This window comes from Protopterus annectens, chromosome 17.part0, assembly GCF_019279795.1.
Source record: "Protopterus annectens isolate FY-2018-M chromosome 17.part0, PAN1.0, whole genome shotgun sequence".
NCBI lineage: Eukaryota > Metazoa > Chordata > Ceratodontiformes > Protopteridae > Protopterus > Protopterus annectens.
In genome coordinates this window covers 638,957,061-638,983,057 of record NC_056751.1, presented here as the reverse complement: position 1 = coordinate 638,983,057, position 25,997 = coordinate 638,957,061, and the positions used below count along the sequence as shown (strand labels likewise).

Sequence of the window (25,997 nt, the reverse complement as noted above, 5' to 3'; positions counted from 1 at the left end):
ACTATGTGGGAGCAGATGGTTTTAATGGTAGAATTTATGGATATAATGTCTTATGATTTATACCATCTGAGAAATCATGATAATAATAAGGGGTTTAGGAGAACTGGGTGGGTATGATTTTCAGTTTTTCAGTAACAGAGATGTATATTTATTTTGAAAGTAGTAATTATTAATTAAGTTCAGAGATGATCATCACAATGAATAACTGATGGTTACACTATGGTACCATTTAGATAAAGAATGAGGAGCCAGTATTAGTGGTATAGAAGAAGGAACTGTTCATATTAGGTGATAAAGGGGTCATTACTGAGTAGGCAGGAGCTCAGGCAAATGGCTTGAAGTAGAGCAGGAAAAGGTGGGATAATATGACAGTATATATAGTATATCACTTTCAGATATGGCTAGCAGGGTCTGGCATTCTTCTCAGCCCTAGAGTGCTTAAGTAGAGATTTTGTCTCTAAGTAAGGGTCCTTTCAGTTGCCAGGTGGGACATATACAGAAGGTGACCACTAAAATTGCAACAGCAGTTTCTCAGGATTTTTTTCTGTGATGCTAGAACATTGTTTTGTGCAGGAAAAACTGCTGCAAAATTAAGATCATGTATCAGGTACTGTGACTATAGTGCTTTTATAAACATACTGTAATATGAAAGATACTAAAGAGATTTCTATTCTTTGTTTTGGGAAAAAATAGGGATTATTAATAAAGGCTATGATAGGATCATCAGAGGATCATAGGACGTTACTAGGCTATTGGCCCTAAGGCCTCTACAAGCCTAGCCATGTTATACCCTTGTTCCCTTATAAACCAAGATATATAGTTTATGCTTGCATGTGAATCTAAGATCTGCACCGGCTGCCCCTGTCTAAGATGGACATAGGTGAAACCTCCTCTGTAAATTTATGGTTTCCCATGCAATTGCCCAGGTTATGTTTAAATATGGTCATTGAAGAGCTCTGTTTTACACAAATTGGGAGTTTGTTCCAGAGGAGTGCCAACCTCTGGGAGATATATCTGTCTCTTCAGCAAGTCCTGTTAATATCGCAGGCTAGGTTAAGATCCCTAGAGCTGGTGAATCTTGCCCCACTGGATTTGTAGATATGTAGAAGCTTCATCAAGGCAGGGTCTGAGACTGCTCTGTAGGTCAGGCACAAGTTGCCTCTAAGCAGTCTATATGATACTGAGTAAAGTGATAGGGCCTTCAGTCTGTCCATTTAAGTCATGTGTTGTAGGCCCTGAAATTTCTTGGTGAGAAACCTCTGAGGTCTCTTCAGTTGCTGGAGATGTTTGGTGAGGTACATACAGAAGGGAGCATTGTACTCTATTATTTGTCTGATGAGAGCCGAGTACAGGGGGGTTATAACCTCCTTAACTTTGGATGCTATACCCTTGCTTGTGAGGTGTGTAATGTAGAAGGCCTTCCTTACTACTGTGGACACCTGACACTCAAAATTAAGGCTGCTGTCAACTTGCATTCCTAAATCTCTCACCACTGTTTTTCAAATTAGGAGGATATTGTTAATGTTGTAATTAGCAGGGGTTTGTCCTTTGTTGAAGATGATGATAAAGCATTTTTTGCATTTAGTTTAAGTCCACGGCTTTGACACCAATCATGTGTCTGGCTATTTAAAAACTAATGATTGAATTATACTGATTAATTATAATTGCAATTGTTTTAATCCATGGAGAATTTTAATGTCTGTAATAAGTCATATGTTTATGAAAACAAACCAAAACAAGTAAATAAAAAATAAATAAATAAAATAAAACAGGAAAGTAAATTGCCAAATGAAGAACAGAAACTGATTTTCTCACTTGAGTCATTTGTCTTGGGAATGGAAAACATTCATATAATATTTTGAAAAGGAGTTCACTTAATAAATGTTATTATATAACGATTAAAGTAATTAAATAAGATAAAAGCATAAAAGGGAATCTGTATCCCAGGGTCGGGAGTTGTGAATAGTCAGCTTGTGACACAGGCATGAGAAAAATTCAAAAGAGCTTCTATGAGTTATCACCCACTGCAATGATAAAGCACAGCATGTAGCAAAAGCAACACCAAGAAGTTGGTGTGTGTGTTGGGGGGGGCAACCATTAGAAAAGCCATTTTATATGGTGTGGTCTTAAGAGATCATTGTTTTCTGCTCTATGTTGTATCTGAAGAAGGCTATGCTGTTGTCATAGCCATTTTATATATACATTTCCACTTTTATTAATACCCATTGGCCGAATGTAGACATGCATATACTCTTATTAATCCATTCACAACATATGCAAATAGAAATAGAGCTGATGAGTTTTATTATGTCACTATCTTAATTTCTGCATATTTCAGATTATGCTTGCCATCATGAAAAAATATTGTTTTTTTTTAATACATTACAAAAAAAATGATACTTTGGATACCATATCTACTAATGTCTCAACTTGGGCTCATCACTTCATTTTTGTCCAGTTCTGTAACAGTAAAAAAATAAATGCATCCTTTAAAACATTTAGGTTTTTTACTGTTTCTAACCCATTGCTCAGACATCTATCACCCTGCATCATAAAAATATTTTATCCTCACACTAAAGCTAAGGAACAAAATGCATCAGCCAAGTTTTATTTAGAATGCCATTTCTGCAATTAGTTTATTCTCCTCCTTACATGCTTACCATTATATCACTGCCATGGCTGGCAATGCCCATTTGTTGGGGATTAAGTGCAGAAATGGTAAGTTTAATATTCGGAAAGCTATCACAGGATACTTCCTTAAGATCTTCCATTTCACATGGTTACAAGGGTTTGGTGTGGTTTGGCGTACAATGGGGAAGTAAAATGGTTTGTTACCCACTTCAATGAATTATGCAGCTCCTACATTGTCACCCTCTTTTTCAAGTAGGCACCTCATTCCATCTCGGGTCTCTACTAAAAATTATTACATTCTGAGGTACTTACAATATCTTTGATAAATATGAAGATACACCTTGCTTTTTTGAATATTTACAGTGAAGTCTCTATGCTAAAAAATAAAAGAAATAATAGAATCTGCAACAGGACCCCTGGCAGAACATACCAACTGTCCAAATTTCCACAGAATGTCCAGACTTTTTACTCATATTTTTGGTCTATTCTTCATAAACGTTGTTAAATCACTGAGAATGGAAATCAGAAAATGATTGCAAGCATTTGAGTTTTAGACTTTGTACCCTTTGAAAAATCCATGCTTATGGAAAACCTGCTCTTCAATCAACTTTCTAAGTTTATAAGAGCAATATTTAAAACTTGGCCCTATTTTAGGGGCTTTGTCCCCCATTATTTATAGCTTTGTCCAGATTTTTTGCTCTAAGGGATTGAGAAGTATGTGTCAGTATATTTGGGAGGTAGCAAAACCAAAAATGAATATAAATAAAGATGAGAAATCTAGAACATAAATGTTATGAATTATTGGAAGATTTTAACAAAGGTTGAAAAAAAATGTTGCAGAAATATTTATCAGGTTTTAGAAGACACAGGGTAGATAAAAAGGGTATTAGACATGCACTGTGGAGGTTAGTGCGATGGTTGAATAAGGAGGAAAGAACAGAGAATGACATGGAGCTGGTGTCTCATTTAAGAAACATGGGGAACCACTCCCTTCATCCATGGAGGAGTGATAATCCTAGTCAGAGCTGAATTTAGCCTTCAGCTCTTTGAAAACTATGGAGATTTGAACTAGCAGCTGTATGTCTAAGAAGTAAAAAAGAAACAGATCAATCAGTCAATTGTGAACTATATGTGGTCTCAATAGCCAAACATGATATGATGGCTGAGGTGATCAGGAATGGAATCATTAACACTGGTGGAGAAAAGCAAGAGATATTGTTAAGGGCTACCTTCAATTAAATAAACTGACTTAAATATACATGGGGGAATATATTGCAAACATTAATAAAAGACATAATGAAGTAGACTCTACCTCCATTAAGCACGTAGATGTTGCACAGTCATTATTAGTTTAAAGACAGAAGTTACATTGCCACTTGTAAGGACAAATTGTACAGAGCATCAACTACAAGATTATGCCCCTCATAAAATCTGAGTATCAGCATGGCACCTGAGTCCCTAGAAGTCCAAGACCGTGTGCAAATTATTAGAACTATACTTGTAAAGTAGGCAGATGTAAGGGAAGAAGAGATTGAAATAACACGAGCCCACTGTACAGCATTGCAGCTGCACCCAGGGGAATGTCATGCCCTAAGTCTCATCATCATCATCATCAGCATTCATTTGAGTACTTTGCCTTTAGTGAAAAAATTTTAGCATGTCTTTGGAAATCTGGTAAAAAAGATAATATGTGCGCCATGAGTGCTTATGGACCACAATTTCTCAGCTGGTTCTCCTAAGTACAGACCATTCTTTACTCCAGCAGTCAAGATTCGGAAGGTGAAAGGACTACAACTCATGTCATTTTGTACAGCAGCAGGGAACAGTCAAAGAAGGAAAGTCCAATGTAGAACAATGAGTTTTAGCTTTGAGTAGAAGAGATGTAACTGAGCTCTCTGCTGGGTGGTAATGCAGGAAAAGGATATCTGAATTATGGAAGCTAAAGGAAAGTGAGCGTGTGTGGTCAATAGTCTGTATGGAGATAAGAGAGCTGCAAGCAAAAACTCATTTGGTATGTAATGACTCATTCTGGGGACTTTCTTAAAAGTACTCTGGAACAGGCTACCCATCTATGTCAGGCAAAGTTCTTCATTAGCACTCTTCAAGAAAAATCTTCATGAGTGGATGGGAAATAGGAAATACACCCTGGGGATCACTTCTGTGTCTCTGCTCGACAGTGTCACAGGAAAATAACTTTCTTGGGTGGTGTAAGCCAGGGAACCTTGTTGGCCAAGCTTACGTAGGTCCTTGGACCGATAGCCTAGTACCTACCTATGAACCTATGAACCTATAAGATTTGAAAGTGATTACTGCATATGTACACTGGTATGCCTTAATGTTAACTCAGTGGTGACTTTTTTGTTTTGTTTTGTGGAAAAAGGCTAAAGTTGTTTTTTCTTGTCAACAGCTGCTATCAGTGTATGGATGGATTGGCTGATTCCATGCATCGAATTAGTCTCACTGATGGCCTATTCATTAACAGGGAATTTCATGTGCTTTTGATATGCCTTACCAGAAAGGGTGGATCTGTTCCATTAAAAAGCTTTGTTTGAGGGATGCAAATATTTCTGATTTCTGTGGTCTTAAAGTGCTACTTGTCAGACTTAAACATAAAAATCCTAACTGTAAAGTTTTATATCTGTATTAGTTAATGCATGGTAGCTTTTGAAGTTTGTTTTAATAGTGACTAAATAATCTGACCAATTTTTGCCTTTGAAGGAGACTGCTGGAATAATACTTTGTGTGGAAATCATTGATCTATATGGGCTTTATTTCTAAATTATTTGTGACCTTTTATTTATTATGTATATAAGTGACATGCTAGTAAATGCTGGTTGGGACACATTAATGGGGAATACTGTATACTCAGATTGACGAGAATGTACAGGATAAGTTTGTTGCATCCTTTGACAGGTATCAACATGTTAGCTCTGCCGTGGCTGCTGTGGTAGCATGGCACTGGTTAACTGAGCTACACTGAGTAAAGGGATTATGTTTTCATCTATGATGTGCACTATAAGGTGTACAAGGACAATTTGGTAGAGTAAATGGTATTGAGCTATTGAAAGCATCCTGGGTATAACTGCACCCCAACATTGGGGGGCCTTTGCAATTATCTGAAATATTAACTAAAGTCAAATCATACAGGGGGAGCTGACCTACTCTAAGGGACTAAATGAAACCAATAGAATTAGATACAAAGTAATATATAAAAAAGGCTAATTGAGCTGTACTTCCCAAGACAGCTCCATGGGGAGCAAATGTTTCAGTTTATTTGTTTCAGAAAGTGATGCCTGATTGTGACTGTGGAAAGACTGACAAGCAAAAGAAAAACACTGTTGCCAAAGTAGGAGCTCATTGTATGTTAGATGTTTGCCACTGGTTTTATTCTAATAGGTTATGGGAACTAAAAGGGAGTATGGCAAGGGCACAGGCTGTCTGTTAGCTATTTCTTTTTTTGTTGTTTACTAGTAATAAGAATATCACAGTAATTAAGTAGATGCCTAATGTTAGAAGGTTGAGGAGAAATGACAAAATGGCAAAACATGGTAGTTATTCTGAAGTTTCTTTTCAAGGGGCAGGCTGTCTTTGAAGTTTCAAGAAGGAGGTTGTTGCTTCTGAGAACCTGGACTGGATTCCTGGTTTTGTATGAATGCTTAAGAAATAAAATACACAAGATGGAAGTAAGGGTAGTAAAAGATTCTTACAAAAGGTTACTACATATGAATGAAGAAAGGAATCCAGAATGAAGAGGAAACCCTAAGGAGTCACAAATCAAAACATACTATATAATTGCATTGACATTTGTGGTGTACAACTGGAATGTTAATGGGCTCAGCAATTTTGTGAAAAGGAAGATGATAATTAAGCCAATAGGAAGGCATCAGCCTATGATGACATCATTACAACAGACACATTTAGATGCAAATGAGCATGAAAAATTCCACAGATAATTTAATTTCGTGGAAGGGTGGGGGTAAGCATTTGTTATTAAAATGGGAGAAGATAGGGAGTGGCAATTTTATTAGCTGGGCTCTCAATTTCAGCCTTATGAGTTACTAGGCACACAAGGCTGTTGTGTCACAGCAAAAGTATTAATTAGGGACAGAATTGTCAATCGTCAAAGAGTACAAGCACTCTAAGTAAAAAAAATAGTTAGGCAAATCATATATCTATAATGGGATTTTATAAGGATCAACTCAAGGGACTGAAACTTGGTAATGGTGATCAGTGGTACAGAGATTTTAGGCTGATAAGACTTTCTGCAATAAAAGAAATAAAGAAATCTGCTACCATATTAGAATCTTGTAGTTTTTAGATATATGGGCAATTGGACACTTGACAGATCAGTGAAGAGGGTATACTTATTACTCAACTAAGTATAAATTACGATTGAAATGAAACAAAATATACACATTCAATGAATATACCGGTTTACTTAGGAATATTGTGGAGGGCCCACCAATTTTCGCAGACCATATTTCCTTACATTTTTTAAGGTTCCCAGAATTTCTAAAAGGCAAAAACCAATGAGGATTCCCAAAATATTTGCTAGAAACCGATGTTTAATTTCTCATTAAAGCAGACTTTACAGAAAGTCTTATAACTAAGAGAGGAAGTAACTGAAGTGAAATATAATTTCTTAAAGCAAAGTTTTAAGGAGAAAACTATTTAGACTGTTAAGAGAATGTGAAAATTATAGAAAACAAATACAAAAGTAGTGTAAAAAAAGTAAGATGCCTTCACATAAGGGCCAACAGACTGGAATCAGATGACCATGTCCAGCTAACCCTGGCAAAATAGAAATTCAGAATTATAGAGGCGAATGTCTTGGTTTCCAAAGACTTGCAATAAGTGATTACATTTTGCCAGTATTACTTAATATATCCATGGAACGGTCATAAGGATGAGGTTTAAACAGCAATACAAAATAGAAGGAAATGATATGAAGCTTTTTATGATACCATGAAATGTATAATAAAAATAGGAATAACAAAGATGTATTGGCTGAATTAAAATGATGGTTGTGGAGAAGACGGTGGAGGAGCAAGCGAAAGATGTTAAAGCTTGTGAAACTGAGGATGTAAAATACAGAAAATATTGTAAATGTTGAAATTATTGTAAAACTGTAAATAGAATAGAAGGGGTGTGATGAATACAGATATATATTAATAAAGCAACCTCTACTCTTCAGTAAGTGCAGTGAGATCTTTTATATTCATCAGAGCTACCACCAACTCAGGTAGATGGGGATTGGTTTAATGTCCTATCCAATGGACATATATATATATATATATATATATATATATATATATATATATATATATATATATATATATATATTGCATCATGTTTCTTTTGCTGTTTTGAAAATGTTAGGCTGAATTTCATTATTGTCCTGATCTTTATCTAGTATTAGTTTAGTATTTCATATAGAAATATGCTATCCAATTGTACAGTCCATTCCATATATTTGTCTGCATAGTGCAATTTGCCACCTAGACTTCACCGCCTAAATTCTTAGATTTCATGTGGCAAATTACACATTTAGAAATGTGTTGCATGACCAGAAATTACTAAACCTGCTCATCTATATGAATTTGTACATTTAAGATTTAATTTTCTTAACTGATTCACTTTGAATAGACTGAAACTGTAACAAGAAGCCTTCTTAAAATTTGGATAATGGAGTAAAAAAATGCTACTGCATTTGTATAGGTAAAACTGCGGAAACATATTGAGCTGTCATACTGGAGCAATATGCCATGTATCATTTCAGGTACTCAGCAAATTAAACTGACACAAAGTAACAGACGGCTTCTTATTTCGAGAGACAGTTACTTTCAGCTGCTTCTCGTTCCTTACTCACCGCTAACATTACTGATCTCGCCTTCAGAACATTGGATACAGAGGAAGCAGCAAATAGGCTTTCCTTCCATGGCGGCTTTTCTATGTCCAGTGGAACAAATTTCACTACATACAGACTTCGGGACCTAAGGAGAAAACATGGGAGTAACTGTTTAGAGTAAGGACCCAAATTGTCTTAAGTTCAAAAGTCCTTATCTATTTTTCTTCCTTGCATTCTCACAGACTTTACATTCTTAGCATATGCATAGACATTAAAGACATAAGCAAGCCCAATTGTCTATGAAAGACAAAGTGTAAACTTACAAACTTTAAAAGATAAGTGGGGTGAAAAGCACATATATGTTATATTGATTTCTAAGGGACTCATGGCAAGGTTTAAGAATAGATATGTTCTCAGGTTCCACAAAGTTGTAGTTAAGTCTGATGTTTTCCCTTACTTTATAATTCTTTGCCTCACTAGCTCTCCTTTGCAGTTTTGAGTAGATTCTTGTCATTGTGACAAATATGAGCCATTCTTTACATGATACTCACCCAAGTATCCCAGAAGTGATGCAGATAATTCAGGAGTTCAGACCACTGAGCAAAGAAATAGGTCTAGGGGCAAAATTAAGCTTAATACAACTAAAATGATGCAGATCTTGTAAAGCAGAATGTCAAAATAACTTTTGACATTGATTCAAGGCAAAACCAAGCAGGGTAGTTGGATCTTTAACTGTTGTAGTAGAATAAGAATGTGACAACTGTGATATTTACACAAGGTTGAATGTGCATATATTGGCCCTTCTAGAGCATGTTAGAGATTTGGGATCCATAGTCTGGCTTAAAAAGGCCCCAGTGGTCATTAGCCTAGTACACACCTATGAACTTATGATGAGGGAGTTGATATGGCATACCACTTATTAGCAAATGTTGACATCATGGGTTTTGAAATATTAAGTGCACTAAGCCTTACGTTTCAACCTGCAGACACTGAAAATACCTACAAAGGCTCTTGGAAATGTGATACATCCAGCCAAAAATCTGGACATCTAATTAGAATAAAATGTAAATACCAAATAGCAAATAATTCATCCCTCTTCCAGAAGGAATGAAGGATGCTACTGAAAGGTACACATTTAAATAATCTGAGTTACAAAAATGATATAATCACATAAGCACATAATCAGAGGCAGTATAAAATCTGCAGACTTTATTGAACTGCATTTCAGAATTTACAATATAAGGTCAATTCTTTCTTGCTTCCAAAAAAGGAAAATGTAAGATGTATGTCCTCTTTCTTTAAATTATTTTTGCTGCTAGTATGTTGGTTAGGCACTGTTTTGTTTTTTGTGTGCGTGTACTTGATAAAAATCAGGTGATGAGGAGAGATTCAGAAAATTCTGTGTAGGGGTAAATCAAGTGTGAAAACAGGGGCATACCTCCAAAAATAGGTACATCATGTGCAGGGGTAAATCAAGCCTAAAAATAGGTACAGTATGTTCCAAAAAGAGAAAGCTGAGAGGTCTGCACAGAACCATAGGGTTGCTACTGAAAGATAAGCAAAGCCTCTCTAGACCAGTTACTCTTCCCTTTGATTCTTACAGTAAAATGGAACATATTTGAAAGACTCTTTGAGGAAGAAGTAATCAGTTGCATAGTATTAACAGGATATGCTCTGCCAATGAATGTTTCCCTTGAGTAATTGTGCTAAGGAAGCTATATGTATCCCCATTTGAAAGATTTGACATAAAAGACTGCTGTAGCATGTATGAACTTATCTGTTATCCATTATAATGTAGTGAGAATATTTAACAGTACCTTTAAAGAAAAGCTGCCTGTAATTATTTTTGTATTCATCAGTGAAATTCAAGAGAAGCTGCTGCTGAATGCACATTGTAAAATACATTTTTATCCTATCATCATGACTATATGCAAGCTTTACCATGTAGATAAATTGCATAGTGTTAGAGATCGGGGGCATGGTGTAAAATATAAAGCTCCTTTGGCACCAGATGCTGTCTTTTTTCATGGTGCACCAAACTGTGGGACTTTGGAAGCAGTTGTTCTCAGTCTATAAATCCTTCTTGTTCGAAGATCCCTCTAGAGTATCACAACCATTTTCAATGGCAAACCAGTATCATGTTTTATATAAAAATGAATTATAAAGTTCCCTTTCCTCATTTCAAACTTTCAATACAAAAAAGCAAATGCTGCAATCTTTTCACACACAAAAGGCCTTTTTCCTACTGTGAGTTTATTTTTCTGTTTTTTCACTCTCTCTTTGATGCTGAGATAACAAACTTCCAGTCACATTTCTTTATTTCTTCCTCAGACTATTTATACTACAGACACCAACATCTCTGAAGTTGCAGACAAACTTATTTTAAATCTTGAAACACTGGTGCATTCAATTATGTTTCAAATAATGAAACAATAATGGTATTTAGAGTGACAAGACTGTATTCGGGGGGGGGTGTCTGGTAGAGACATAAAGAGAGAGAGAGAGAGAGAGAGGTTTCAGGCATATTGTAAACCAAAGAAGAATCTCCCCAGTGCATGGCATTTATTTTTACTAGAAGTCCAGGATTCAAGCATCAGTAAATGCTTATGTGACTGAACTAAGACACAGAGTGAGAGATTCTGAGTTTGATGATTCATATGATTACATAATAACAGATTGGTGTGCGTGTGATGTCATAAATGTTAAGTCAGAGGCATATTATTTGGACAAGACTTGACAGATAATAAAGCACTGCAAGTGAGAGAGCTTATGAGTACTCATCTTAAAAGTATGACTATGGAGACAGAGGCATGAAAAAATAAATATTGTGAGCAAATCTTTGGGCAAAATGAAGCTCACAAGAAAAAAAAAATGATAATAAGCTCATCCGAGATTTCTTCTGCTAATACAGGGGTCAGACACTGAGTCTGCTAGTGTAGTTATAGGTAGAAGAATATAGGTTGCATAGGTTCATAGGTAGGTACTAGGCTATCGGCCTGAGGGCCTAAGTAAGCCTAGCCAACAAGGTTCCCTGGCTTACGCCACCCAAGAAAGTTATTTTCATGTGCCATTGTTGAGCAGAGGCACAGAAGTGATCCCCAGGGTGTATTTCCTATTTCCCATCCACTCATCAAGATTTTTCTTGAAGAGTGCTAATGAAGAAATTTGCTTGACATAGATGGGTAGCCTGTTCCAGAGTATGGGAAGTCTCTAGGACAGGAATCTATCCCTCCAGCATGTCTTGTTTATTGTGGTGACAAGGTTTAGGACACTAGACCGTGTAGCTCGGAGGGATTGGGATTTCTTTAGGTGTAGCATGTCCAACAGCTCTGGGTTTGACATAGCTTTATATGTTAGGCAGAGATCACCTTGGAGTAGGCGATATGCTATGGAGTATAGCTGAAGTTTTTGAGATGGTCAGTGTAGGGCATCTGTTTGAGGCCAGTAATCCTCTTTGTGAGGTATTTCTGTGACCTTTCCAGCTGCTGCAGATGTCTTGTGAGGTACATTCCAAAAGGGGTGTTGTACTCTATAATGGGTCTAATGAGTGTCGCGTAGAGGGGAACAATGACCTCTTTTTTCCTAGATGAGAACCCTTTTATGATGAGGTGTGCCACATAGTAGGACTTCCTGACTACTGTGCAATGTGACTATCAAAGGACAGACTACTGTCCACCTGGGTCCCAAGGTCTCTTATCACACATTCCGTCTTAAGTAGACTGCTGTCTATGTAGTAGTACATGGGTACAGAGTTTTTACTAAAGGGTATGACAATGCACTTTTTGGCATTGAGCTTGAGGCCATGGCTCTGACACCACATCATCTGCGGACTCGACTATGGTTCTTAGTTTGCAGTCATCTGCGAACATCATTAGCCAGAGGCCTTCTGTGTTAGCCTGTACTTCAGAGAAGTAGATACCAAACAGGAGAGGTCCCAGGACTGAACCCTATGGTACTCCACTTGTCACTGGTTTGAGGTCAGATTTGGAGTGTGCAACTTTTACAGTGTGGGTTCTGTCAGTGAGCCAGTTGGCAACTCATCTTGTGACGTAGGGATTTATACTTAGTTTAGTGAGTTTGTCTATAATTCCAGAATGGGGGATGGTGTAGAAAGCCTTGGTGAGGTCAAGATAGGCTGTGTGAACCACCTTACCCTCATCTATGGCTTTGGTGACTGCCTCAAAGAAGTCGATCAGGTTCAGGAGGCATGATCTGCCTTTCACAAACCCGAACTGGGGGGGATCCAAAGTTTGGAGGTTATCAATGTCTTTGTTTATGAGTTCCACGATGATATGTTCCATGACCTTGCAGACCAGGCTCATCAGGCTAATAGGGTGATAGTTCCCGGGATCAGTGGTGACTCCCCCTTTGTGAAGTGGGATAACTGTTGCTGTACGCCATTCAGTGGGCACAAAGCCTGATGTGAGGCTATTATTGAACATGGTGCTTAGGTGGGGAGCCAGTTCCTTCTGAAGTTTGTGTAAAATGCAGCATGGGATGTTGTCTGGTCCCAGAGATGCTGTGTTTTTGGCTTTAGAGAGTGCAGCTTTTACCTTCATAGTTGTGATTACAGGGACTCTGCATTCTTCCTGTATAGATATGGGCCCTTTAGGGGGTGGGCGAGTAAAGTTAGCACTGAACCTATCTGCCAGGATGTTGGCAATATCAGTTGGTTCTGTAATTTTCGTGCCATTGTGCTGTAACTCACAGCAGATCTGGGTGTTGCCATTGAGATTCTTGCCATAGCTATAGAATGCTTTGTGGTTGTCCTTAGAATCAGTGGCAATTTTGTTTTCATAGCTAGCTTTGGAGGATCTTATAAAGGATCTCAGCTTCTTACTGAGGCTGACCAGGGATCTCCTCCACTCATGGGATTTTACTTTCTTTTGCAACAATTTCTTCCTTCTGTTGTACAGTTTGTTTATGGCAGGGGACCACCAGATTGGCTTCCTTTTTTTGGAGGATAGCGTCTTGGTTCTGTTTGTGATAGCACGATCCATGCACTCGTGTAAGTGCTTATAGAGTGCATTTGGGTAGGATTCAGCAGTCATAACTGTATTGTCCATCTGCATGGGTGTCATGAAGTTCATCACTTCTGTCTTAAAGCTTCTGAAGTTGGCTTTGGAGAAATTTTTTACCATGGTTTCCTTAATGGTGGGGTGGATATCAAGGGTGATTAGCTTATGGTCGGATCGGACCAACAAGGAGTTGACTTCAGGTGTGGAACACTGGTCACTCATGTTGGTAAAGGCTAGATCTAGGATACTGTTGCCCCTGGTGGGGATGTGGATAAGTTGATCCAGGGCATTGGAGTTTATGAATTCCATAAAGCATTGTGTAAAGGAGTCGGTACACAAGTAGTTTTCCCAGTTAATGATGGGGTAGTTGAAATTGCCCATTATTAGGGTGTTTGGTTGAACCCTAATATTTTCCAGTACCTCAAGAAAAGAGGAGTGGGAATCTTGGGGCATGGTGGGGGATCTGTAGCAAGCTACAATTTGGATTGCAGTTTTTCCCAGAGGTTGGATAACCTTGGCTGCATTATGCTGAGCAACTAGCCTGGAGGTGTGGATATCCTTAATGAATATGGACACACCTCTGCCTTTGGTATTCCGGTCCAGGTTACATGGCCAAAAAGTGTGGTATGAGTTATAGCCTGTTAGTGCAGGGGTGCTCCCTGGAGCCTTGAACCAGGTCTCAGTCACTGCACAGATATCAATGTTCTCCATTTTAAGGAGTGCCTCGAGTGAGTGCATTTTGGGATTTAGACTTCTAGCATTCAGTAGCATTACCCTCAGTTTTTGCTTGCCTATTCCTGTTATGGTGGTGAACTTGTCATTTAAACCTTGCCTAAAAAAGGCACTATAGGGGCGGCAAGAGCCTTAGCCAGTATCCGGAATCCCAGGGACGACAGGTGCAGGCCATTTCTGGCAAAGCATCGTGGCCTATCGACCATGTCATCCCAAGCAGACAGATACTGGATACCCCTAGAATGACACCAGAAGCTCAGCCAATTGTTGACATCAATCATTTTGTCTTTGTACTGCGGTATCATTCTGGGCGATGGCAGATTGCTACTCAGGGCTAGGGTCATACCTGCCTGGGATACAAGATCGGAGAGCTCTTCCATGTCTCTTTTCATGTAGTCCAGGGAGGTATGTCACCAACATGGACAATGACAGAGTCATATTTGTACTAGTTGTGGAGTGACCTGAGTACGTGGGTTATGTAGCGGATCCTGGCACCTAACAGGCAGCTGACAGTAACCTTCTCCTTGTTTAGCCTGTTGAGTGGGACATTAGTGTGCCTGACTATAGAGTCACCTATGACTAGTATGTTGGATACGTTGTTTTGCCTTATTGGCTGTGGTTGAGTGGCACACTGAGTCTGTGGGCTATGTGTCATTTGGGTTGTGTTGGGGGGTGGAAGTTGCTTACGTTTCTTCTTTGGAGGTCTCTGTTGCTTGGGCAGATTATTATTGAGAGCCTCTGTGAATGTTTTTGTGTTTCTATGTGTGGATTTTAGTGGTGTAGATTTAGTGAGACTATGTGATAAGTGTGGTGTGGTGCAAGTGTTTACCTTCTCCTCTAAAGTCAAGTTTGGTCTTGGTTGGAGAGAGCTTTACCTACAGTTTGACTAGATAAGTGCATCTCTCACAGGATGAAGTGTTGGGTGGTAGGAGGAAAGGGTTGTTTGTGTACATGAGGCAATTTTTACATTGCCCCAAGATGCCCAGATTCATCAGATAGACATTTGAGAACACTGGGAGCTGATCTCTGGATATGCCCGAATAAAAAATTATTTTACTCTAGATAAGTGAGGAAAGTGAGTACAAGAGCTGTTTTCCTCTAAGCAAGTGAGAAAAGTAAGTGCAAAAACTGTTTTCCTCTAGGTAATGAGGAAGGTTTAATGCTATAGTAATTAGTAGCTTATTTAGTGCTTACAACAAGTTCTGAACAAGTGCTAAGCACGAATAAGCAAATTCAAGTGGTAAAACTAAGAATCTGTATCTGCACTAGACTAGTTACAGGAAAGAAACAAGTGTAAATGCAGGCTTTCAAATCAGAAAGTTGAGAGATATGGAAATGATTGCCCAGACAGCCAGTAAGTACAATTTCTGGGGCCAGAACCACTCCTTATGTGGTAGACAGGTTACTTAGTGCTTACCACTCCCACTGACAAGCTAGAAGGCTTCCCTCCAACACAGAAAGGCTTGAGGGGCTCAGACGCTTACATACAGTCCTGGATGCAGCAAATCTGTAACTGGACTACACTAGTTACAGGAAAGATAGGAAACAGGCTTACAGTTTTTTTTTTTTTTTTACAGAAAAGTAGCTAAAACAGCAGTAAAAAAACTTCAAATGCAGTGCAAGCTAGCACATGAGTATGTAGCAATATTAGACCAAACACCGTTTAAAAAAATGCAATTAAATTAAAAATGACTAAAAACAAGTGCAGAAGGAGTGTATTAGGTAGAATGTGGTAAAGTGATGGGACTGGGGGGAGTGTCCCAGATCAAATTTACAGTGGGGCGGGCAACTGCAAAAGCCACCAAATTTAAACAACAAGCCAGAGATAGAGAGGGTGAGTGGGTGGGACAAAACACTTTCAGCAGAGATCTGAAAAACTATACAGTGAATAAAAAATAGCAGTGCACAACTCTGAATAAAATTAGTCCAGCAACAATTTACAGGACACAATTCTGAAGAACCAAAAAATATACCATATTTCCAGATAGTTTGAAAAGAGTTCTATAAGACACAGGTTCCAGCAATGATATGCAGGCTGTTAACTAACAGGGTCTATTATTATGCAAGTAATCCTTCAGATAGTCAGATGACACAAGCTGTAAAAACAGTTATGCCAACTTAAGACACAGCAGAAAATAAGGAGAGGTGGGCAAAACACTTTCAGCAGAGATCTGAAAAACTATACAGTGAATCAAAAATAACAGTGCACAACTCTGAATAAAATTAGTCTAGCAACAATTTACAGTACGCAGTTCTGAAGAACCAAAAAATATGCTTAGTTCTGTATATTTCCAGATAGTTTGAAAAGAGTTCTGTTTGACACAGGTTCCAGAAATGACATGCAGGACTATTAATCATATTTGCTGGGTCTGCACAGGTCATAACTTATAAAAATTGTTGTAAATTCATGCTTCGAGATTTGCATGTACTAGACACAAAGAAACATAAAACTGAAATGTTTATAGGCATAACTGAGTTGCATAATGAGAGTGCAATTTAGACTGCAAGCAACAAAGATGGGTTTTGGACAGAAAAGCTTGTGATTGATGGCCAAGATGTTACCTTTCATCTTGGTACTGGTATACAAGGGAATATAACTGCAGCCAGAAACTAATGTTTATGAAATTGAATCTGCTTAATAATATGCACAATTTTATGCACTCCTCTGACATACAGTGGGTATAGACTGCATGAATGCTGTCCAATGTTGCTTCTTTGTGAGTATAGGTGTAGAAAATAAAACTTGATTGTCCAGGTAGTATCCTTGCAAAACTACTTAAAGCATCCCAATAATGCTTGTGAGAATCTTGGAATGATTTAAAAAGATTTATACTGTAGACTTACAGAATGATTCACAGAGGCATGCAGACAACATCATGAATATGGCTAATAGAAAGGTAAACATCATGACACTAAAGAGACCAAATAAATGAGAGTATGTGAGATGGTCAGAAAGGCAGTATTAACAGGAGTATTTATGAAGGTCAGCAGGATGGTGTGAATACTTGTAAAGAGGCTAATAGTTGTAAAGGGCATATGAGAGCTAAAAATATTGTCAATACAGTAAACTCCCAGTTAACTGGCACTCATGGGGATTGGTAGATGCTGGATAACTGTAGCTTCTGGTTGCTTGAGAGTTACTATTAAAAATAGGCCTGACTAATACTGTTCCCTATACTATTTGTTTGGTTTGACTTATTCCCAGATAGGAGAGAGAGGGAATTTATTCCTGTCTTCCTTTGTAAAACTTTAAAACTCTTAAAAATATAAGGTATGTTTCTGTGGGGGGGGGGGGCGGAAAAGTGTCAACAGATGAAAATTGTGCTGTATTTCTTCGATTTTTTTCTTTTTTTTGCCAGTTGCTTGAGAGTGCTGGTTGCTTGAGTTCCTGAGACTTTACTATATGCATGTTTCTCCAAGCAAAATAGACTAGAAAGACTCTGCTAAAAATGTAATAGTAGGAATATTACTATTGATGCTTCACCGGAGGGTCAGAAAATGCAATGCTCTTGATACTGAAGAGATTTTTCAATTATTCTGAATTATCATTTATTTCATTTGGTTTAAGGTATCTACCAGATTAACTTATTAAGATATCTCATGAGGCAGCATCAGTTATGCAGATACCATTGAAAGTCTCACTACCACTTAAAAGTAGGACTGAGCAAGAGCTGAAGTACTCAGATGTTATTGTTATAATTGTGAAATAAGAAGGCCAAAAGAAAGGAAGAATAATATGACCACAGCTGTGAAACAGTGATACTAAAAGTATTAATGTGACACCCCAACCCCATGTAAAGTGGGAAAAATGGGACTGATGATGAGAAAGATGACAATGATTTATGAAGTAATAAAAGTTTAGAATATAAACAGATCTTCTAGATTTAAATGGGTTAAAATGTAGTCTTATCCACTTCAACCAACTGAAGAAATTGTTAGAACCATGACTAATGGTAAGTTCTTTTCTATGACTGATGTTAATGGGGGAGGGGGTTGTCAGACTTGGCTATACATAACCAGTTCATTCTGCAGACTCATTACTCCTCTAGGTAGAGATCAATTTGCAAGATTAGTTTTTGCAGTACTGTTTTATCAGAGTTTGGAGCATACATTCTGCTTTCCTATTGCTTTGCAGATATCTAGGACTTGAGGTAGCATGTTTAATTTCCTATTGCTTCACAAAAGTACATTTGGTATGTCATGTCTATCAAAGATGAAATTCAGCATCATAATAAAACTTTGACAGGTAGTCCCACACAACGTAACTACTTCTGTGAATTTTAAATAATAGTGCACAAATAGAAGATAATGGACATCTTTATAATCAAAGAGCTTTAATACCAATTTCATATACCCTTATATGCACATCAGAGATAGCGTGACTAATGGTTATGACTGCTGACTACCCGGATTGGGACTCAGAACAATAGTTTAATAATTTGCTTTTCTGCTCACAAACTGTAGCGGATCACTTACTACAAATGTAAAAAGCAGATTTTTGTATTTAAATTACCACATATTAAACACTTCAGTGCTATAGTCATAACTGCAAATGCAGTATAGTCATTTATTTCTGAAGCTGAAATATTTTTGCACTTTCAGAAAGCAATGTGGGTGCTGCACGCCCACACTACCAGCACTTACTGATTATGTCCCCAGCACCTTGTGCCCAGGCCAAACACTCCCTATGCTCCACACTAGATAAACATCTGGTGGGTGTCATTCTTACATGATGCACTGGTGATACCAGAAGTCTGACCTGCTTCTCCATCATCACCTCATATATGGTTGATATATGTCAGCTGTCCAGTGTTAGTGTTGGTAACATGCTACTGTGTCATCTCACTATGCCATCTTGCCATGACTGTTAGCCACAGGTGACCAGTAGTTGACCTACTAGTATCAAGCATGTGTTGCCTTGTTGTGCTGGACACTCCACTAGTGAAACCTCTAGAAGCATAAAGATGACATATCTGTGGGTGTGCTAAAAATATGGCTCACATCCCCACCCTAGTGCACAAATACTGGTACATAATAGTCATGTAAAGAGTATATGAGCACATGGGTCTACTTGATATGGCCGACATTTCATAATGTCAAAAATCGTATGGCCGAGGCCATATGATTGACATTCAAAATGTTGACCATACCAAAAAAAAAATAAAAAACACAACAAAATCTTACCTTCATGCTGCAAGCAGGGGGGCTACACTCCCCGGAACTTAAATATACCAACTCTGAGATCGCACTAAAGTGCAGAAGATGGAAATCTTTCCATTCTGCACTGTTTTCAGATGCCGGTTCCACATGGTTGACATTTTGAATGTCGATCATATGGTCTCAGCCATATGGTCTTTGACATTCTGAAATGTCGACCATGTGAAGGGGACCCGAGCACACGCATATCTTGGGGTCTAGGCCTGACATACCTGTAGAACAATTGTCAATGCCATTGTGCATATGTCCATTTCAAATTCAGGTTGATGTACAACATGGACATGAATAAGTTATTACTATCCTGGCGCATTCCCTACAGACACTCATACAAGTTGTCACATGCATGAATATCCACTCACTACCCTGAAAAAGAGATACCAGAAATGCATTCATTTCTGTGATCCATTCATTTTTTTGTGGTCTACCTCCTGTGGTGGATCTGTATTGATACTGGTAACCCAATACTGCACCTGTCCTAGTGTCCTTTTGTGACACTGGTTTCCTGAACTACTCCTTGTACACCTATTCCTGGAAAACCTTATTTGTTTTATGTGTGTGTGTGTGTGTGTGTGTGTGTGTGTGTGTGTGTGTGTGTGTGTGTGTGTGTGTGTGTGTGTGTGTAGGGCCTGTTAGAGCACACAGTCTCCTGGGTAGGTAAACTTCTGCATAGGCCTCTACATGTCCAGATTTTAGAGCAGCAGCCATAATCCATTCTCAGACATTTACTCTATTCCTCATAAAATTGAACATTATTTTGAGCAGCTCTAGGTTAGCAGTACCAGCATTTAAAAAGTGACTGCAATTTGGGGACATTTTCTTTAATATTTTTGCTTTGTCTTTAACACTGGAGGTAAAAGATGAGAAATATGTGGTGGACCCATGACAAGACATGGACACTTGTAAATTACACGTCAGTTATTTGCACAATTGCCCTTCAGCTAACTCATATGTATCAACATTCGACCTTCCTACCGTCCATTTGGTGGTTACATATCCATCTACTGCTGTTGTGCTGTGACCATTCCCACCCCGCCCATTTGGTGATTACATACCTATCTACTGCTGTTGTGCTGTGACCAGTCCCACCCCATCCATTTGGTGGTTACATACCTATCTAATGCTGTTGTGCTGTGACCAGTCCCACCTTCTCCTATACTGATTGCAGCAGTAAGCATATTAACTTAACATCTACCTGTCATGACCTCCTACTGTTTTCTCTGTCTTCATGGCAAGTTCTCCCAGATGTTAATGTAGCTATCATGCCCATGTGCCATGTTACCCCAACAACATCTACCGGTTCCACTGTTATCCCTCTTGCTGCTATTTTCCATGGGTGCTCAGAGCAGTGCATATATGCATTTACCAGATGCCCAGTACAAATATACTCTTACCAGATGTTTTCTCCTTCTTTACTATGTCTAAATTAAAGTTCATTGTCTCTCCAATGAATTCATATTCTGTTTTGTTAGGCTTAATGCATATGATGATTGTCTTTTTGTTAAACCAAAACAAGTCACATATCACAGTGATTATGCTAATGAGGAAATGTAATGTGACCATTGCTGAATCACTAGCATAAGACACTGTGTTATCATACCCAAGCAGAATTAGCATGCCTGTCTCTGTCCATTTCCGGGCTAATCAGAGTGTACACACTAAACTTATACATATTGCTTGCAAATCCCACATTGCTGTAACTCAGAATTACTGATTCTTTACTTAGAAGACCATTGCTGGTGAGTGATGCATGTCATGTGATGACAAAACATGTGCTGTACACATGGGACTACCATTTTGCTCATGATGAAGACCATTAGAGTGGATGTGGCCTCTTTTGTTTTTGTTTTTAGCAGGGATTCTGAGTAGTGCAAGCCATACCTCTGAACTTCTTAGTGCAAGAAATCTGGACAAAGCCTGATAAAATGGGTGGACAAAGGTCCACAAATATGGACAGATTTTAAATATTGTTCTTACAAACTTAGGAAGTTGCTAGAGTAACAGAGTTTGTTTTGACATACATTTTCTGAAGGATTTAAAGTCTGAAACTCCAGTGCATGCCTTAATTTAGTGACTTCTATCTTCAGATCATTCCAGTGATTTGCTAGAAAACCACAACTTTTATGAGGAATAACCCAACCTTGGGATTCAATAAGCATTTCTTTCCATGAAGGAACAGTGTAGCCACTCCTGCACGGAATATGGCCGCCAAGCCATCCAGTAAACTACTGTTCTGATGTGCATGAGCCTGCTTACACTATTCCTGCACGGACACCACTGCATACTGCTAATTACCTCATTTTCTGGTGAAAACCATGCAAATGAGGTGAATTAGCAATTCAGCAAGCAGGCAGGCATCCATGCAAGAATAATGTTAGCTTCAGAAATGTATTTAGCTACTAGCTGAATACATTTCTGCAAAAATTAAAATGGAGATATGACAGCTCAAATCAAAACATGTATTATAATCTTTAGGCATGCCAATGGCCATTGGCATGGAAAAGTGTTTAATTTTTACAAAAATAAAGGTTTGTTTTTGGCCAGCCTCAACCGTTTAAGCATAGCACATAAAAAATGTGAAAAATCAATTTTAAGGAAAATCTGTATTTTGCCATTATAGTCTATGGCATGCAGAATCAAAACAATACCAGGGAACAGTGTTTGTTAAGGGGAAAGGCTCTGACGTAGTGCAGTAACTATGGACTAAGGCAGTGGGGTATGCAAATGAGGGAAAATTTACTGAGTCACAAAAATATTCTAAGTGCCAAACTGTACCTAACCGTGTAGGTGCTATAACACGATCGTGCAAGCTGTAGCTCTATGGCCCCCAGATAGGTTTAGTTAAGCACAGCTAAGCAAGGGAGGTGTGTCTGCAGCTGTACTGACTTATTCCATGAAATGAAGAGTGTGTTTGTGTCCAGGGAGGGCCATTTCTTAGTGTTTACATTAGCTAAATGCGTTTGCGTGACACGCACCGGGTCTAAAACAAACAAATAAAAAACAACAAAAAATAAAAACCTGGAAATAGCAGGACTGTTTACATTTGGGCACCGTGTTTGTGCGGCACACCTTGGGGCTTAAAAGGGGCAGAAATGGGAAGGAAAAAAAACGAAAAAAGGAAAATAGCAAAATAAAAGCAATCAAGAACAAATTACATTCCTGTCAGGTAGAATGCATCATAGTCAGCCAATAATACAAGCAGCATCTGCAGCACAACAGTATAAACTATGGAAACACCTTACAGTCTGGGTTTTCCCACAAACTCTGCACCATTGGTGTACGCATGCAGGGAAATTTTAATCATAAAAATATTAGGGGCTGCCATTGCTTTGATCCATCAGTATGTGCTAGAGGCTGAGGGTGGCGAGGAGGATAATGATGGCAACCACCACAGACCGAGGAGGAGGAGAAGAGTGTTCAGACTCAGGGTAACCTACCAGGGGCTACATGATCTGGAGATAGTAGAGCACTACAGGGTGGACAGAGATATACTTCAGCAAATCATTGAGCTGGGCCAGCCTCATCTCAGACCTAGAGCCAACAGAGGGGAACCCATCCCAGTGGATACCAAGGTATGTGTAGCCTTAAGAATACTAACTACAGGTACTTTCCAAAGACCTACTGGGGGATCATGGGGGTCTCACAGGCATCTGCATGCAGGGTACTCCACCAGTTCCTAGATGCCATGATACCACATGTCGGTGAGCACATTTACTTCCACAACACCTGTGAAAACAGGACCAGCCTTATGTTTCTCTTCCATCATGTAGCAGAATACCTGGAGGTACTGCGTACCATAAACTGCATGCACATCCATATCAAAGCACCTCCTGATGAACAGGGTATGGTCTACATAAACCACAAGGGATTCCCCTCCATCAACTGTCAGGTCATGTACAATGCCCAGGGCATTATCATGAATGTGTGTGCTGGCAGCCCTGGAAGCTATCACAACTCCCACATCTGGCATTTGTCACAGCTGTACCAGGCATTTGCCAATGGGGACATCCCATATGGCCATCTGGTGGCGGATGATGGCTATGCACTGGAGCTGTGGATGATGACATCCATCAGAAATGTGCACACACCCACACAAGAATGCCATAATGAGGCACATGCACAAACCAGGATCATTATAGAGCATGTGTTTGGGATGCCCAAGTCACAGTTCCGCTGCCTTGACATATCTAGTGGATCATTGCAATACTCTCTAGCTACATGTGCACACATGTTCATAGTATGTGCCATTGTACACAATATGATGCTGCGGAAACAGCTGCAGCAGGAACAGTACGGGGAAGAACCACACAGCCCATTACCATTGCCAAGGTCCCCACAGGCACAGAAGGACTCAGAGGAGGAGCCTGTTCCTGTAGGTAGATGGAGGCATGCCCAGTATGCTCAGGCCTTGGCAAGAGGCAATGCATAACACACACACTGACACTGTAGGGACCCCAGGGACTGACACACCTCTCTTTGACTCACACACACAGTAAAATGGAAGATACACACATCACATTACCTGTAATTTACCATGTAGAGACAGTGTACTGTGTGCTTCTAACATAGGCAGCCCTCAAGCACAAGGTAAGTCAGTCTTCTTAACACTAAATGAATGGATTAGTATGTTTTGGTAGCATATCTATGGTAATGCTGCATGCATGCAAGGGAATTGGGTGGCCTACTGGGATAGCAGCAGACAACTGACAGCTATGTGGGATACCAAGAAATGTCTGCCCAAAACTGACCTCCCCACACTATGCAGTAGTACCCAAAGTGGCAAATCCCAGGGCAGTATATGTGTGGGGACAACTAACTGGGGGGTTATAGGTCACAGGCATGGATGTCAGTGTAGGGGTCCCATACCCATCCCTCACACCCACACAGCAATTCAGCTGTTGAAAACCAGAGAGAAATGCCTGGTAAAGGCACACAAATGACAGTAATGTTGAATTACCCCCTTACAGACTCACACAGTGATAGTAAAGCAGGCCTTGCCGTTGCAGTAAGGCTATAAAGGGTAAGAAATCTGAAACTCAAATGTATGACATTACAATCTGACCTGTGGTCTGTACTGATATGCTGCTAGTCCCCAAGACAGGACACAATGGTATGGTAAATGGAACCAAAATGTAAAGCAAATATCAGCACAGTCTGTGCAAATGTGTACAGTTGACAGGTGTGCCCCCTCATATACTGACTGAAATGCAGTAACATGTATGCTTGCAGGGAAATAGCAGCATAGCACACATTGGTAGGGTTGTACCAATACACATGAAAACACGTTGTCTGTCCACAATATGCAGGGGTCAATGAGCTATGTGTATGTATGGTTAATACTGTCAGGATCAGTCCAGCATGATCTCCTGGCAGTCTTCTTGTAGTGCCCTAGGTACAGTGCCTTCTTTGACAGGGCCATGTACAGATAACTGCATTGACAACTGTTGTGCATGTCAGTAACACCCACTCATGTGCCACTGACATACCTGGAAGTCACATTTTTTTTTCTTTTGGCTTTTCCTGGTTAGGGGTCGCCACAGCAGAACTCCAGTCCGCTAATGATTGGCAGTCAATTTTTTTATGGTGCCAAGTTGCCAGCCCGACGCCCAACCTTCAATGAAGGCATGTTCATTCACGCATGTCTTTTGAACACCACTCGACCACGGGGAGGACATGCAGACTCTACACAGAAGGCGCTCCAGCCAAGACTCGAATGGGAGAACCTCTTGCTGTGAGGCAACAATGCTACCGCTGCACCATCGCGGCTAACCTTGTGGACCTGGAAGTCACAGTGCTATGCGGAATATGCTACACATATAATTGACATCTTGAAGGATGTGTAGCCAAGGTGCTAAAGCTTTTGTGAATATAGTGCTTTTTGGTACTGTTGCCAGTGGTTATTTTCAATAATCCTTTTTTCTTATGTTTGCTTTTACATACAATGGACATACCTGCACAGTAGAATGCACTCTGTACCCACACCCATAACTCCCAACCTCTGACAACAAGGCATCTGGACAAGGACAGAAATAAAAGAGGAACAAAGGCACAATGACAGGCATGTGCCATAAAATTCACCCTTACATACTGAGAAAGTCGGTAGGGTGAGGTGTTTGCAGTAGCAGGAATTATCTGAAGGTTATGTAGTCTGAAACAATAATGTTTGTCATTATTTTGTAACATCACTCTTTAATTATATGTAAATAACTTGCCATAAAAACACAAGTTTACATAGACAGGATGAAACCTCTAGCCAAACACCTGGACAACCTGCCAAAAAATGTACAGGTGCAAGGTATGGTCATGCAAGGATATGACATCTCAGGTTAGAAAGATGTCACACAAGCAGGAGATCCCCAGCCAGCATATCAACAAGTTGCTGGAGTGTTTACCCAGCACGTCATCACTCAACTGGCTGTAACCGCACCTCACAAGAGCCTTGTTGGGCAAGAATGTACATAGCTGCCCTCATAATATTGGTCTATGCATCATACAACTAGTATTCCTCTGATAAAGCACTGTGATGATCTCAGGATGTCTGCCACTAGGTAATG

The 25,997-nt window shown here is 39.3% G+C and overlaps 1 protein-coding gene across 1 annotated transcript in view; it reads right to left on the bottom strand.

Moving 5' to 3' along the window:
* Positions 1–25,997, bottom strand: part of LOC122791486 (vomeronasal type-2 receptor 26-like) — a 184,457-nt gene that overhangs the window by 100,898 nt on the left and 57,562 nt on the right. Inside the window, exon 2 of the mRNA XM_044059229.1 lies at positions 8,473–8,624. Coding sequence (XP_043915164.1) covers positions 8,473–8,624 — 152 coding nt within the window. The remainder of the gene's footprint in view (positions 1–8,472; positions 8,625–25,997) is intronic.